Consider the following 16,119-nt stretch of genomic DNA (forward strand, 5'->3'; position numbering starts at 1 on the left):
TAAAAAAAAACTGCAAACACAAAAAGAAAAAGAAATAATAATAATAATAACTGGTGACTGCAATTGTGGCTGTGAAATTACTCGATTGTTGTTAAAGCACAACTGGCATCAAATATCAAAGGAAGGACATTAGCAATCCTTACTTGATCGAGCTTATTGACAACTCCACCTCACCAATCTGGTCAGTGCTTATTGACAACTCCACCTCACCAATCTGGTCAGCATTTATTGATAACTCCACCTCATCAATCTGGTCAATGCTTATTGACAACTCCACCTCACCAATCTGGTCAGCGCTTATTGACAACTCCACCTCACCAATCTGGTCAGCATTTATTGATAACTCCACCTCACCGATCTGGTCAATGCTTATTGACAACTCCACCTCACCAATCTGGTCAGCGCTTATTGACAACTCCACCTCACCAATATGGTCAGCATTTATTGATAACTCCACCTCACCGATCTGGTCAGCGCTTATTGACAACTCCACCTCACCAATCTGGTCGGCATTTATTGACAACTCCACCTCACCGATCTGGTCAGCATTTATTGATAACTCCACCTCACCGATCTGGTCAATGCTTATTGACAACTCCACCTCACCAATCTGGTCAGCGCTTATTGACAACTCCACCTCACCAATCTAGTCAGCATTTATTGATAACTCCACCTCACCGATCTGGTCAATGCTTATTGACAACTCCACCTCACCGATCTGGTCAGCATTTATTGATAACTCCACCTCACCGATCTGGTCAATGCTTATTGACAACTCCACCTCACCAATCTGGTCAGCGCTTATTGACAACTCCACCTCACCAATCTAGTCAGCATTTATTGATAACTCCACCTCACCGATCTGGTCAATGCTTATTGACAACTCCACCTCACCGATCTGGTCAGCGCTTATTGACAACTCCACCTCACCAATCTGGTCGGCATTTATTGACAACTCCACCTCACCGATCTGGTCAGCATTTATTGATAACTCCACCTCACCAATCTGGTCAGTGCTTATTGACAACTCCACCTCACCAATCTGGTCAGCATTTATTGACAACTCCACCTCACCGATCTGGTCAATGCTTATTGACAACTCCACCTCACCGATCTGGTCAGCGCTTATTGACAACTCCACCTCACCAATCTGGTCGGCATTTATTGACAACTCCACCTCACCGATCTGGTCAATGCTTATTGACAACTCCACCTCACCAATCTGGTCTGCGCTTATTGACAACTCCACCTCACCAATCTGGTCAGCATTTATTGATAACTGCACCTCACCGATCTGGTCAGCATTTATTGATAACTCCACCTCACCGATCTGGTCAATGCTTATTGACAACTCCACCTCACCAATCTGGTCAGCGCTTATTGACAACTCCACCTCACCAATCTGGTCAGCATTTATTGATAACTCCACCTCACCGATCTGGTCAGCGCTTATTGACAACTCCACCTCACCAATCTGGTCAGCGCTTATTGACAACTCCACCTCACCAATCTGGTCGGCATTTATTGACAACTCCACCTCACCAATCTGGTCAGCATTTATTGATAACTCCACCTCACCAATCTGGTCAGTGCTTATTGACAACTCCACCTCACCAATCTGGTCAGCATTTATTGACAACTCCACCTCACCAATCTGGTCAATGCTTATTGACAACTCCACCTCACCAATCTGGTCAATGCTTATTGACAACTCCACCTCACCAATCTGGTCAGCATTTATTGATAACTCCACCTCACCAATCTGGTCAATGCTTATTGACAACTCCACCTCACCGATCTGGTCAGCGCTTATTGATAACTCCACCTCACCAATCTGGTCAATGCTTATTGACAACTCCACCTCACCAATCTGGTCAGCATTTATTGATAACTCCACCTCACCAATCTGGTCAATGCTTATTGACAACTCCACCTCACCGATCTGGTCAGCGCTTATTGATAACTCCACCTCACCAATCTGGTCAATGCTTATTGACAACTCCACCTCACCAATCTGGTCAGCATTTATTGACAACTCCACCTCACCAATCTGGTCAGCATTTATTGATAACTCCACCTCACCAATCTGGTCAATGCTTATTGACAACTCCACCTCACCGATCTGGTCAATGCTTATTGACAACTCCACCTCACCAATCTGGTCAATGCTTATTGACAACTCCACCTCACCAATCTGGTCAGCATTTATTGATAACTCCACCTCACCAATCTGGTCAATGCTTATTGACAACTCCACCTCACCGATCTGGTCAGCGCTTATTGACAACTCCACCTCACCAATCTAGTCAGCATTTATTGATAACTCCACCTCACCAAATGGTCAATGCTTATTGACAACTCCACCTCACCAATCTGGTCAATGCTTATTGACAACTCCACCTCACCAATCTGGTCAGCGCTTATTGACAACTCCACCTCACCAATCTGGTCAGTGCTTATTGACAACTCCACCTCACCAATCTGGTCAGTGCTTATTGATAACTCCACCTCACCGATCTGGTCAGTGCTTATTGACAACTCCACCTCACCGATCTGGTCAGCGCTTATTGACAACTCCACCTCACCGATCTGGTCAGCGCTTATTGACAACTCCACCTCACCAATCTGGTCAGCATTTATTGATAACTCCACCTCACCAATCTGGTCAGTGCTTATTGACAACTCCACCTCACCAATCTGGTCAGCATTTATTGATAACTCCACCTCACCAATCTGGTCAGTGCTTATTGACAACTCCACCTCACCGATCTGGTCAGGGCTTATTGACAACTCCAACTCACCAATCTGGTCAGCGCTTATTGATAACTCCACCTCACCAATCTGGTCAGTGCTTATTGATAACTCCACCTCACCAATCTGGTCAGTGCTTATTGACAACTCCACCTCACCAATCTGGTCAGCATTTATTGATAACTCCACCTCACCAATCTGGTCAGTGCTTATTGACAACTCCACCTCACCAATCTGGTCAGCATTTATTGATAACTCCACCTCACCAATCTGGTCAGTGCTTATTGACAACTCCACCTCACCGATCTGGTCAGGGCTTATTGACAACTCCAACTCACCAATCTGGTCAGCGCTTATTGATAACTCCACCTCACCAATCTGGTCAGTGCTTATTGATAACTCCACCTCACCAATCTGGTCAGTGCTTATTGACAACTCCACCTCACCAATCTGGTCAGTGCTTATTGACAACTCCACCTCACCAATCTGGTCAGTGCTTATTGACAACTCCACCTCACCAATCTGGTCAGCGCTTATTGACAACTCCACCTCACCAATCTGGTCAGCGCTTATTGACAACTCCACCTCACCGATCTGGTCAATGCTTATTGACAACTCCACCTCACCAATCTGGTCAGCATTTATTGATAACTCCACCTCATCAATCTGGTCAGTGCTTATTGATAACTCCACCTCACCAATCTGGTCAGCACATCTTTGCCCTCAGGAAAGGCCTGGTAAGTCAATCACTTCCAGGTCAATTAGATAACTGCAATAGAAGCTTCTCACGTATATGCAGTGGGCAAATTAATGAAAATATTCATTAATTACTTAATCTACAAAACTATCAAATCCTCTCATCTGGAAACTTTAAATAGCAAAACTGAGGTTCAAAGATTATTATTTGTAAAATGTATTGTAAAAGATGTAAAGTGCCCCAACACCTTTGAAATGTGCAAGAATTAAGATTTATTATCACTGGCATATGCCATAAAATTTGTTATGTGCAGCAGTATATTGCAATACACAATAATAAAAACTGTTAATCACAATAATAAAAAAATAAATAATGCAAAAAAAGGAAAATATATTGAGGTGGTGTTCATAGGCTCAATGCGCATTCAGAAATCTGATTACGGAGGGGAAGAAGCCGTTTCTGAAACGTTGAGGGTGTATCTTCAGGCTCCTGTACCACTACCTAGATGGTAACAATGAGAAGAGGACGTGTCCTGAATGATGAGGGTCCTTAATGATGGATGCCACCTTTTTGAGGCATTGCCTTTTGAAGATGTCCTCGATGCTGGGGAGGCGAGTGCCCATGATGGAGTTGACTGAGTTTACAACTTTCAGCAGCTTTTTCCGATCCTGTGCAGTGCCCCCTCGCCCCATACCAGATGGTGATGCAACCAGTTAGAACGCTCTCCCCAGTACATCTGTAGAAGTTTGTGAGAGCTGTTGATGATATACTGATTCCTAATGAAATACAGCTGCTGTCAAGCCTTCTTTATAACTGCTTCCATAAGCTGCGCCCAGGATAGATCCTCAGAGATGTCGACACCCAGGAATTTGAAATTGTTCACACTTTCCACTGCTGATCCCTCGATGAGGACTGGTGTATGTTCCTGCAACTTCCCCTGCCTGAAGTCCACAGTCGGTTCTTTGGTCTTACTGATGTTGTTCCCGGGACACCATTCAACCAGCTGATCTATCTTGCTCTTGTACGCCTCGTCATCAGTTACCAGCCCGAAGATAGTGGGGAGTAATTTGTCACTAATGTTTAAGGAAGCATTATTGTGATACCTTTACTCACATGCAGGTAAGAGGTGATAGAGCCCCACCTGGAGGAGTCGACTACCATTTCTGTCATCTGGGAGAACTGTATTAATGTGTTAAACCAGATGAAACAAAATGAGATTAGAGGACAGACTATCCTTTCTAATTCCATTGAGATTAGGCTAAATGATAGCACCATGACTCTGTATTTGATACCTCCATGGGAAACATTTGACAGTGACACTGCCTGTCCCTGTTCCCAAATTTAATCTCATCTTATTTAGAAGTTGCCAAAATTCCTTCAGATCCATTGCACAAGAAATTTTAAAAATAGCATTTCTTTTTGCAGGATTTATGTCAAGAAATTGATACATTAAAAAACCAGATCACCAGGGTTAATGTATTCATTAGGCAACGTGTTAACATTCAACAAAGATTGATCCACATGATGCTCTAACTAGTCCAAACTCAAAACACCCAAACAAGCAGTTTAGAATACGAACGTCTCTGGGTTTGTCACATAGTTGGAGATTTTAAAAGCTAACAGTGTGTTTGCAAAATGTGGCCAATTTTTATTAACTTTTTAAAAGCTCATTCAGTTTTTTTCCTGACACAAATCTAGAACTGGAGAAGTAAGAAAGGGGTATCGGCTGACTCAGGGATCTATGAGTCCATGGCCACAATGTGAGTATAAAAGAATTTCAGTAGTTAAAATAATAGGCCTCTGTAATTAGAAAGATATATGTTGTAATGTGAGTGTTATTAAAAGTAAGTTAATACTAATCAGGAAGCTGTTGGTAGCAAGAGGTGGGATCCGGGGTTGGCAGGGTCTTTACTTTCGCTTTTTTTACTCCCAATGTGCATTGTATATAATTTCTCCACCCAGGCCGCACGAGGTACCTGGAAGCCTCTATATTGTAAATATCATTTGCTGTCCCAGATAAAGATGCTCTTTTGGCCATCAAGTTGTTGAGTGGTCTTTTTGTAAAGTAGAAGTTACCACATATTTTTGGCGACGAGGTAAACTGGTTTTGTGGACGGGTCGGCCCCGTTTTCGATCGGGAGCTGTGAGCGGGTGAGGAGCCTCGTGTTCGGATAGCTGTGTTCAGAACGGTCGGTGTGATCGACAAGCAAATCAAGGAGTGGCCAGAGTACGAGGAAAGATTGGGCCACTTTTTCTGTGCTAATGAAATTACTGAGGAGGCTAAGAAGCGCTCTATTCTCCTGAGTGTGTGTGGGAGGCAAGGACGTACAAGCTGATACGGAACTTAGCTATGCCGCGGAAACAGGGAGAAATTCCGTACGACGAACTGGTCAAGCTCGTGGGGAACCACCACAATCTGAAGCCTTCGGTGATAGTTCAACGGTTCAAGTTTCACAGCCGTGTCCGGAAGCCAGGTCAGTCTGTGGGTGATTTTGTGGCCGAGCTTCGGCAGCTATTGGAGCGTTGCGATTTCGGAGCCGTGTTGGATGACATGCTCCGTGACAGATTAGTATGCGGCATTAATAATGCTGCCGTACAATGCTGCTTGTTGGGGGAAACCCCACCGTTGACTTTCAAGACAGCCCTAGAGATTGCCCAAGGCATGGAGGTGGCTGCTAATAATGCCAAGGATATACAGAAAGGATATGGGGGATCACAGTCGACGGCAGTGCTCCAAGTCAGGAGGGAGACTGGTAAACAGGCAAAGCGGGTGGAATGTTTTCAGTGTGGAGGAACGCACTATGCAAATGTTTGTAAATTCAAAGATACTGTCTGCCATGCTTGTAGCAAGAAGGGACATTTCATTAAAAAGTGCAGGAGCATAAAGGGTAAGGTTAAGCCTGGGCAGGGGAAAGCTCAACAGACTCAGGCAGCCACACACCACCTAGAAGAAGCAGACGAGGAGGCAGCGTGTGCCTACAACATGTTTGGGGTGGAAACAGTTGAGGAACCACCTGAACCATATTATGCCACAGTCACTGTCAAGGGAAAGGACATTAAGTTCGAGATTGATTCAGGGGCTACTGCATCAGTCATTAGTGAAGAGACCTACAGGAGGACATAGGGATCCAACCTGCCTCCCATCAGACCATCTAATCTCCAACTCAGGACCTATACGGGGCAGCCCATACCTCATTTAGGGGTGTTATATGTGGATATTTCGGCTGGGGGCCAGAAGGCTGAAGCCAGGCTGTTGATAGCTAAGGGCAGTGGGCCCAGTCTTTTGGGTTGCGATTGGCTTCGCAAAATCCGGCTCAACTGGCATGAAATTAAGTATGCTCACACAATGGAGGACATTCTGCGCGGTATAGTTACATTTTCAGGGACGAGCTGGGCACACTGAAGGACATGACCATGAAACTCTATGTTGACCCTGAGGACACACCACGTTTTTTTAAGCCCAGGTCAGTGCCCTATGCCATGAAAGGCAAAGTCGAGGCACAGCTGGTACGTTTACGGGGGCTGGGCATCATTGAGCCCGTCCAGTTTTCCAGGTGGGCAGCTCCTATTGTTCCAGTTTTGAAGGCAGATAAAACAGTGAGGATATGTGGGGACTACAAGCTTACGGTGAATCAGGTCTCTAAGCTGGAGGAGTACCCATTGCCACGGGTGGATGACCTGTTTGCGACCCTGTCAGGGGGTAAGCTGTTCACAAAGCTGGACATGAGCCACGCCTACCAACAGCTGCTGCTCGACGAGGATTCAAAGGAGTACGTCACCATCAATACGCACAAGGGATTATTCAAATACAATCGGCTGGTGTTTGGAGTGGCGTCTTTTTGTAAAGTAGAAGTTATCACAATATATATGTTCTAACAACACGCACAAAATGCTGGAGGACCTCAGCAGGCCAGGCAGCATCTATGGAAAAAAGTACTATCAACGTTTTAGGCAGAAACCCTTCGGCAGGAATTTTTTCCATAGATGCTCCCTGGCCCGCGAAGTTCCTCCAGCATTTTGTGTGTGTTGCTCGGTTTTCCAGCATCTGAAGATTATCTCCTGTTTTAACACGCACCTTCTTTGTTTCTTGTTTTGGAGATCACAATGAACTTCTTTAACAGGTACATAAAGATCCTGTTTAAAATTGAGTTGATTAGTAACAAACTCCAGCATTTTGTGTGTGTTGCTCGGATTTCCAGCATCTGCAGATTTTCTCCTGTTTTAACAAGCACCTGCTTTGTTCCTTGTTTTGGAGAAAACAATGAACTTCTTTAACAGGTACATAAAGATCCTGTTTAAAATTGAGCTGAGTAGTAACAAAATATGACTACACTACGTTTTGTTTATCTCTGAAGAGTATCTCTTCTGTCTTTGCCTTTCCTGTTGTAAGATCAAGTTCATTATAAGTTGAAAGTTCACCTTCTGCTATATTAGGAAAAATAAATAAAATCTGAAAGCATTGACCGTACCTCAAATGGGCTACTACCTACCACCCCACCAGCCTGGGTGTCCAGCACACAAGTGTTCTGTAACTTCTGCCATACATATCCAGCAGGATCCCACCACCAAGCACATCTTTCCCTCCCCCCCCTCCCCACTTTCTGCTTTCCACAGGAATTGTTCCCTACGCAACTACCTTGTCCATTCATCCCTCCCCACTGATCTTCCTCCTGGCACTTACCCTTGCAAGCAGAATAAGTGCCTCTGCACCTCCCTTCACCTGTGAATCTGTTGGGGTCATATACGGTATCCGGTGCTCCTGGTGCGGCCTCCTGTATACTGGGGAGACCTTATGCAGATTGGAGACCACTTTGTTGAGCACCTACACTCCGTCCACCAGAAAAAGTGGGATCTCCATTTTAATTCCAGTTCCCATTCCCTTTCTGAAATGTCCACCCATCCTCTACTATCACAATGAGGCCACACTCAGGTTGGAGAAACAACACTGTATATTCCATCCAGGGAAGCCTCCAACCTTGTGGCATGACCATCGATTACTTGAACTTCTGGTATAGCGCCCCCCTCCCCCCCCCCAGCCCTTCACCATTCCTCATTCCCATTTCCCTCTCTCACCTTACTTGCTTACCTGCCCGTCACCTCCCTCTTGTGCTCACCCCTCTTCTCTTTCTTTCATGGCCTTCTGTTCTCTGAGATTACCCCTTCTCCAGTTCTGTATCTCTTTCACTAATCAACTTCCCAACTCTTCACTTCAACCCTCCCAGTTTCACCTATCACCTTGTGTTTCTTCCTCCCTTTCTTACTCTGACTCCTCATCTTTTTTTCCTGTCCTACTGATGGATCTGGGCCCGAAACGTCGACTGTACTGTTTTCCATAGATGCTGCCTGGCCTGCTGAGTTCCTCCGGCGTTTTGTGTGTGTTGCTTGGATTTCCAGTATCTGCAGATTTTCTCCTGTTCCTGAAATGGGCTTGAGGCCTTTCTCATCTTCAAACAAATGGAAGAGTTAAACATTTGTTGGGCAGTCAGCTCTAGCACTGACATACGTTGCTAAACTTGCTTTGTGGCAGCAGTGCAGTGCAGTGAACAACTTGTTATATACCGTGTCATATGACATGGGCGATCATGGTCTTTCCATGGCCATGATTGTTCTTGGCAAACTTTTCTATGACACGGCACATGATGATGATGATTATATGAAAAATAGGGGTTAAGACTTTGAAAGTCAAGCCAACTACATTTCAATGTTTTTTATTATTTCAGTAAAGCCTGCCATGATTCGATTTCATCTATCGACTCTCTTGGATCTTCTGATCATATACATGAAAGCAGTTCTTTAAATCTCAAGACAACGTATGTACTTCTAACTTAATTACATCTGACCAGATTGATGCCAATCTTAAGAGTCATTGTTTACCTTTGGGGCAGTCATCCTCCCTAAATACAATTTACAAGCAGCTTGGCTGTTCTCTGTCTTATTGCTTTTATTACTCATATGTAAATTGGTTCCAAACTCTAGTAATTAATGAATGATTACTGTCCTTTCTGCACAGAATGATGTGAGTTAGGAGATCATGGTACAGAATCGGGCAATAGGTTAGATTTGGGCTTTTGGGTATGACAATAGAAAATTTTCTGGAACAAAAGTTATTAATGGAAATAAATCTGAAACACAACACAAGTGGAATTTACTACTCTATTATACATATGATGGATAGATCCCAGGAAACATTTTTATACAAGTCTGTTAAGTTCATTAGATAGTTCTACATCAATTTTATTGTTAAAGGCAACATAAATGAACTTTGATAGCGTTTGTAATCAATGTTTCCTTGTAGAAACTACCAGCACTACCACTCCATCCAAGTTATATAACCAATAAAACCATGTTATAATTTTATACTTTGCAAATGACTTGAGATATTTTTCAATAGACATTCTATTTTGAGGAAAGTTTGCAATTGAATGCTAGGGAGTTGGACAGTGTGGGTGTGAACCATTTTATCACCTTTGAAAAAGTTCGATTTAATACTGCTTATGGAGCTGAGTTCTGCTTTCTTCATCTGTGCACCCCAGTGGTGAGATGAAATTGAAATTAATATTTCCTCAAGTTTTTGTCATGATTTTTTGAAGAGAAACACTGTAGAAATCTGCAACAAATAGCAACACTGTCAGGAATACTCAAGAGGTCATGCAGCATTTCAGAGTTGTGATCAGGACTGCTGAAGCCTCCTGGTGCTTTAGACTTTGGAGCATAGAATATAGAATTGCGTAATGCAAGAACCGGCCCTTTGACCCACAATTCTGTGCCAAACTGAGTAAATTAGTAATCAAATTGCCCACTAAGCTAATTTCTTCTGCCTGCACAATGGCCATATCTTTCCATTTGCTCCATAGTCAGGGGTCCATCTAAGAGCCTCTTGAACACCTCGATCGTATCTCCCTCCACCACAACCTTGGCAGTGCATTCCAGGCATCCACCACTCTGTGGTTAAATATTTTTCAAAAAATTGGCTTGCACATCTTTGAACTTAACCTCTCTTACCTTGTATGTTTGACCTCTAGTATTAGATAGTTCAACCCAGGGAAAAAGATACTGGCTGACTATGCCTCTCATAACCTTAAACCTTTATCAGATCTCCCCTCAACTCTACTACTCCAGAGAAAACAGCCCAAGTTACCCAACCTTTTTTTATAGCTTGTGCCTTCTAGCAACCTGGAAAACCTCTTCCAGATCCTCTCCAACGCCTCAACATTATTCCTAGAATGGGGTGGGCAGAAATAAATGCAATACCCCGGCTGTGACAAACTCAGTAAGCAAAAACACTTATGTTGGGACAGGACAGAAGCAAAGTGGTTAGCACAACACTTCACAGTGCCAGCGACCCGGGTTCAATTCCTGTAGCTGCCTGTAAGGTGTTTGCACATTCTCCCTGTGACTGTGCGGCTTTGGGTAGGGTTAAATCGGAGGGTTGCTCTGCCACGGGCTCAAAGGGCCTATTTTGTGCAGTATCTCAATAAGTAAGTACATTTCTTTTGAACATGACAGGGCATTAAATAAAATAGACATAACAATTTGTATATGGTTAAGGTAAAACCTAGAAAACCATAATTCAAAAATTCAAAGTACATTTATTATCAATGTATACAACCCATTCAAAGAAAAACATCAAATCCCCAACATGCAAAAGAGAGCAAATTGCAAAAATGAGCAAAAATCACAAAATTAAACATCAAAGTACAAAATTAATGGAACTTAATGTCATTTCCACTTTTCCAAATATTGCTTACTTTGAAATATTTTTGTGTCGGGATTAATGTACTTTACATTAGTTTGCTTATTTAGCGAGGAATAGCCCTGGCTTAACATATTGAACTTAGTGCAGCACGACACATGATGAACGTGTGACTGACTGGAAGACTTCTTTGTTCAGGAATGACATGTTTCCAGATGGCTTCCTGGATGAAAATTGTCATCAGTCACCACTCGAAGAATCAAACAAGGGAAGACAACTTGCCAAAAAGGACTTGGAAACATTGCTTAGGTAAGAAAGCCTTCTTCCTTCCTTCCCTGGTGCAAATTCTCCACAGTAGTGTTGTAATGTCACTTCTCGGTTGGAATTCTCTCTGCTTGGAAAAGGTTGGGTAATTTAAGAAGAGGGTAGCCTCTTTGATCCCACTGTCTTCATATCAACTAATGTTGTTATTTTGCAGTAACTCTCAATTTCTCAAATTTTACGACATATGCCAGTGATATTAAATCTGCTTCTGACGAAAAATTTCTCTCAAAGGACTGAGCAAGAAAGAGTAGTTTACGAGTAGTTTAATCACGTTGCCCAGCAACCCCCGATTTAATCTTAGCATAATCATGGGACAATTTACAATGACTAATTAACCTACTAACTGTGGACTGTGGGAGGAAGCCGGAGCACTCGGAAGAGCCAAGGTTGGACTATTTAAGTTTGGCAGGATCCACTCCTGGCAAAAGTAACTGAGGAAATTCTTTTGTTCTCTAATTCCAAGGTGGGCATGTAGGGACCTCAACCTTCAGCTATCTGTAGATCACGTGAGTCAGTCGTGCATACCCTTCTGTATGCCCAGTGGCTGGCTACAAAACTGTATTGTCCAGCAATGAATTACTTGGACATATGATCTGTGAGACTTTTCAGAACAAATTTGTAGCTTTGTCAGGTCAACACCAATCTCAAACTTTTTTTGATGATATTTGCACTAGATTATTCTCAATATATACATAACTTCATTTTTCAGCAAAATTACAGAAGAAACCAAGCTGCTAAAATTGAACATAGCTGTTTGCCAACAGGACTTCAAAACCAATATTTCACTTTTAGAAGTGCAGGACAAAGTTTGGTAAGTCACTTTTGATTTTTTTTCTTCTAACATATTATGAAACTTTTAAGACCAACACAAACTACGTCATGAAGTAAAAAATTGTTCCTCTAAGTTGTTGCAAAACACTTTGTATGAAGGTGTGAATAAAGATATGTAAAATTCACTTGGTTAAAACAAATGTTAGTTCAGAATTGCTCAGAAAAGAGGATATTTCCATATTGCAGCGTACAAAGAGGGACAAGCTGTACAGAGACCTGGACTGCATTGGTGTTTTGAACAGAGCTGACTCAATGGCAGTCTTATCCATTTTGATCATATTTGCTGCCATTGCAGTACTGATTCAGTCCAAAGAATATTGATTTGTGAGTGTTACAAAAATTTGTTTGCAACAGCACATTCCATTTCCTGTTTAGCTTCAGTGTTGACAGCCAGAATACTGTTGACTTTCTTGTAACAAACATTCATACCACCTGCAAATTGCTCACACTGATAATTTGTCTTTCTTGAGCTTGACAGACTGCCAAGGAAGAAGAACATGCTGTTCTGTGAAAAAGTCTTAGGCACATGTATGTAGTTAGGATGCCTGAGACTTTTTCATAGTACTGTAATTGTCAACATGGGGCAGAGAGCGAGTTTGTAAACCTGGTGGGTGCAAAGGATGTTGGGAATGGCGAAGGTGGTGTGTCGAGGTAGGGGTGTGGGTCAGGTGGCAGAGAAGGAGTGTTAGGGGCGGAGGGTGGTGTGGGTGCAGGCACACCCAGCCCTGAGACATCAGGAAAGGTTATTTGATTCCAAACATTTGGGTTATTAATCATTACAGATGTCTCTCTGGTGCTTCACGTTCCTTCCTCTCTCCCTTCCCCTTTTTCCAACCATGACTCCCATCTCCCTGGCCCCTTCCCATTCCCAGTCCACATTAGAGACCCAAATTAGAATCAGGTTTATCACATATATCATGAAATTTTGTTTTTTTAATGGCAGCAGTAACAGTGCAATATATAAAATTACTACAGTCCTGTGCCAGAGTCTTGCACACACTAGTTATGTGTGTACCTGTACAGTATGTACCTGTGCACAGACTGTGTGGAAGTGCAGACTTTCTTCTTGAGCACAACATTCTGCATAAAGAAGAAATCAGGAAATAGGAGGCACGGCTGCAATAAAATTTGCATGATCTTCCATCCATTTGAGATGAATGCAGCGAAATTCAGGATATTTTATAGAAGGTTGCTTCACCCTATTCAGTTTTCCTCTGTGCATTCTACTCGGGCAAGCATATGTCTCCAAGACAAAAGGGGAAAAAGTGCAGTTTAGTGTTCCGTAAACTCATGCCTTATAGGTCAGGAAGTTGTGATGCAGGTTTATAAAAATTTTAGTTAGTTTACATCTGGAGTATTGCATATGGTTCTAGTCACCCCAGTTTAGGAAAGATGTCAAGGCTTTGGATAGAGTGCATGGAGATTTACCAGGATGCTGCCTGGATTAGAGGGCACGTGCTATAACAAGAGGTTGGACGAATGTGGGTTGTTTCCTCTGGATCAGCAGATTTGAAAGGCATAGGTAGAGTAGACAGACAGTTTCTTTTCTCCAGGGTTGAAATGTCTCATACGAGAGAGCATGCATTTAAGGTGAGGGGGGTATTTTCAAAGAAGATGTCAGGGGCAAGTTTTTTTACACAGAGTGGGGGGGTGCCTGGAAAATGCTGCCTGGGGTGGTGTAGGCATAAAGGATTACTTTAGTTGGACATTTGATTACTAATCTAATTGATTCAGCACTCTGGGCCAGAGTGCTGTACGGTTCTAAGTACGAAGTACAGCATCAACACAAAGCCAGGGTGAATCATGGCCTTGGAAACCGAGCAATGGTGCCACCCTGTGGCTGATTGCACACATCACCAGCTCCTAAAGTACATTTGCTCTTCAATCCCAATGGTCCTTTTTTTTAGCTAGTCACTTTGTCAAGTGTGTGATGAAGGCTTCCTAATAAATTCTTCATCTTGCTCACAGTGTCACGTATTCGGATGAGAAGTGTGCATTCAAACCTGGAGATCAAATTGTGGCAATTAACAAACTTCAGATCCGGAATGTGGAGGAACTGCGGATGTTACTAAACAGGTCAATGGAAGAGGAAGTATGTTGCATTTTTTATGTGGATTTAATAATGGTTGTTCTTCAGTCAAACTATGTGTTGGATATTGCTTTAGTAAAAATGAAGTTAGTTTTGACAAATATGATAATCCCAACACCACCATTCCACTCGCAAAACCAGGCCTTTCCCCTCTGGTCCTACTGTAGAATGTTTGTGGTTCCTCATTGTAAGTACACACATCTCCTAGGCTCCTGCACACTGCAGTGGGAGGTGCCAATTTGGAAATCATGACCCTCATCCCCGGAAAACAATAAAGAGAATCCCGTGGCCTTTTTCTCAAGTAGGATAAGGGAACTGCCCCCAACTTATCTCAGTCTTCAGGGACCTGAGCCATTCCCATGGACTAGGCTGTTAAGGTGATCTATTCTCACACAGAGAAGGTGTCCTAAGGTGCTGAGTATGAAGAAGTCCTACCCTTAGTCCGGTTCCAAAGGGAGGTTCTGTCTCATTAGGCCGAAGACTGGGGTCTCCAAGTTCTGGTCTGTTCTCCAGACCTCCTTTCATGGATGTGCCTTCACTTGGGCGGAGATGCACTGAAACATCCAGAGATCTCTGGTGTCATGGTTCGTACTGGTGCAACAACTAGAGATGGTTCCATCTCTCTTAGATAATGCACAGGGGTATAAATGTACATCCAGGCTTCCCTGTGTGGGAAGCTGAGAAGCTGCCAAGTGGTTTAAGATGGTCTGAGAGACCATTCAGGGGAAGAATTTCACAGACAGCTAAGTGGAAACCATATACCTATAGCAAAGAAAGATAAATTTAGGTAATCAAAAGCTTACCAGAAGAGTTAGAGGTTAAGAAGATTTTTAGAGGAACCTTTGACAAAGGATTTCCAGAGATTGAATTGTGATCAGCAAAAGGAAAAAAGGGGTTTATGCTTTAAGTGTGCAGAAGGGTGAAGATTAGAATAGGGTCAGCTGACAAAAGGTTTGAACTGTGTGAAGTTAAACCACCTTCGAAGATGTTCTTTAGTGCTTATTGGGAAATAAATTGGATGTTCTTCTGGAAGTTAAAGGAAATGATTCTTTCTCCTAGGTGCTTGCCACCATATTGCGAATGCCTGATTCTCCATCAGCCCACAATGAAAATATGGAAAAGCTAAGGAAGGAAATAATAAAAGTAAGTGTCTATGTCTTGTCTGCAGTGGAAATGGTTCATTTGAACTTTATTGTCCAGAAAACCACTGTGTTACTCGAGGCAATTTTTATATGTTCAGTTACAACGGATGTACAGTACTGTGTGAAAGTCTTAGGACATACATATAGTTAGGGTGCCTAAGACATTTGCATAGGACTGTAATAATTTTATGTACTGCACTGTACTGATGCTGTAAAATAATAACAAATTTCATGACATGTGTGAGTGATGATAAACCTGATCCCGTATTGTGGACTGAGAGTGGGAAGGGGGCAGGGAGAGGGGAATCATGAGTGGGAAAAAGGGAAGGGAGAGATGATGGAGTGGGAAGTACCAGAGAGACATTTTGTAATGAATAATAATCCAATAGTTTGGAATCAAGTTACCTTGCTTGGTGTCTCAGGGCTGGGTATGTCTGCAACTGCGCCACCCCTGCCCCTCGCATTCCTTCTCTGCCACCTGTCCCATACCTCTCCCATGGCACTTTGCTCCTACCAGATTCACAAACTGGCTCTCCACTCCACTTTGACAAATACGAAAGTCTTAGCCACTCCAGCATATATATGTACCTAA

The 16,119-nt window shown here is 43.0% G+C and overlaps 1 protein-coding gene across 3 annotated transcripts in view; it reads left to right on the forward strand.

The window, feature by feature from the left end:
• Positions 1 to 16,119, forward strand: part of LOC140715483 (pleckstrin homology domain-containing family S member 1-like) — a 38,040-nt gene that overhangs the window by 17,228 nt on the left and 4,693 nt on the right. For all 3 annotated transcript variants that reach the window (XM_073027787.1, XM_073027788.1, XM_073027789.1), the window contains 6 exons: positions 5,147 to 5,208; positions 9,169 to 9,258; positions 11,340 to 11,450; positions 12,175 to 12,276; positions 14,265 to 14,388; positions 15,445 to 15,528. In XM_073027787.1, the coding sequence (XP_072883888.1) occupies positions 5,147 to 5,208; positions 9,169 to 9,258; positions 11,340 to 11,450; positions 12,175 to 12,276; positions 14,265 to 14,388; positions 15,445 to 15,528 (573 nt within the window). The remainder of the gene's footprint in view (positions 1 to 5,146; positions 5,209 to 9,168; positions 9,259 to 11,339; positions 11,451 to 12,174; positions 12,277 to 14,264; positions 14,389 to 15,444; positions 15,529 to 16,119) is intronic.

The sequence above is a fragment of the Hemitrygon akajei genome, chromosome 23 (assembly GCF_048418815.1).
Source record: "Hemitrygon akajei chromosome 23, sHemAka1.3, whole genome shotgun sequence".
Lineage (NCBI taxonomy): Eukaryota > Metazoa > Chordata > Chondrichthyes > Myliobatiformes > Dasyatidae > Hemitrygon > Hemitrygon akajei.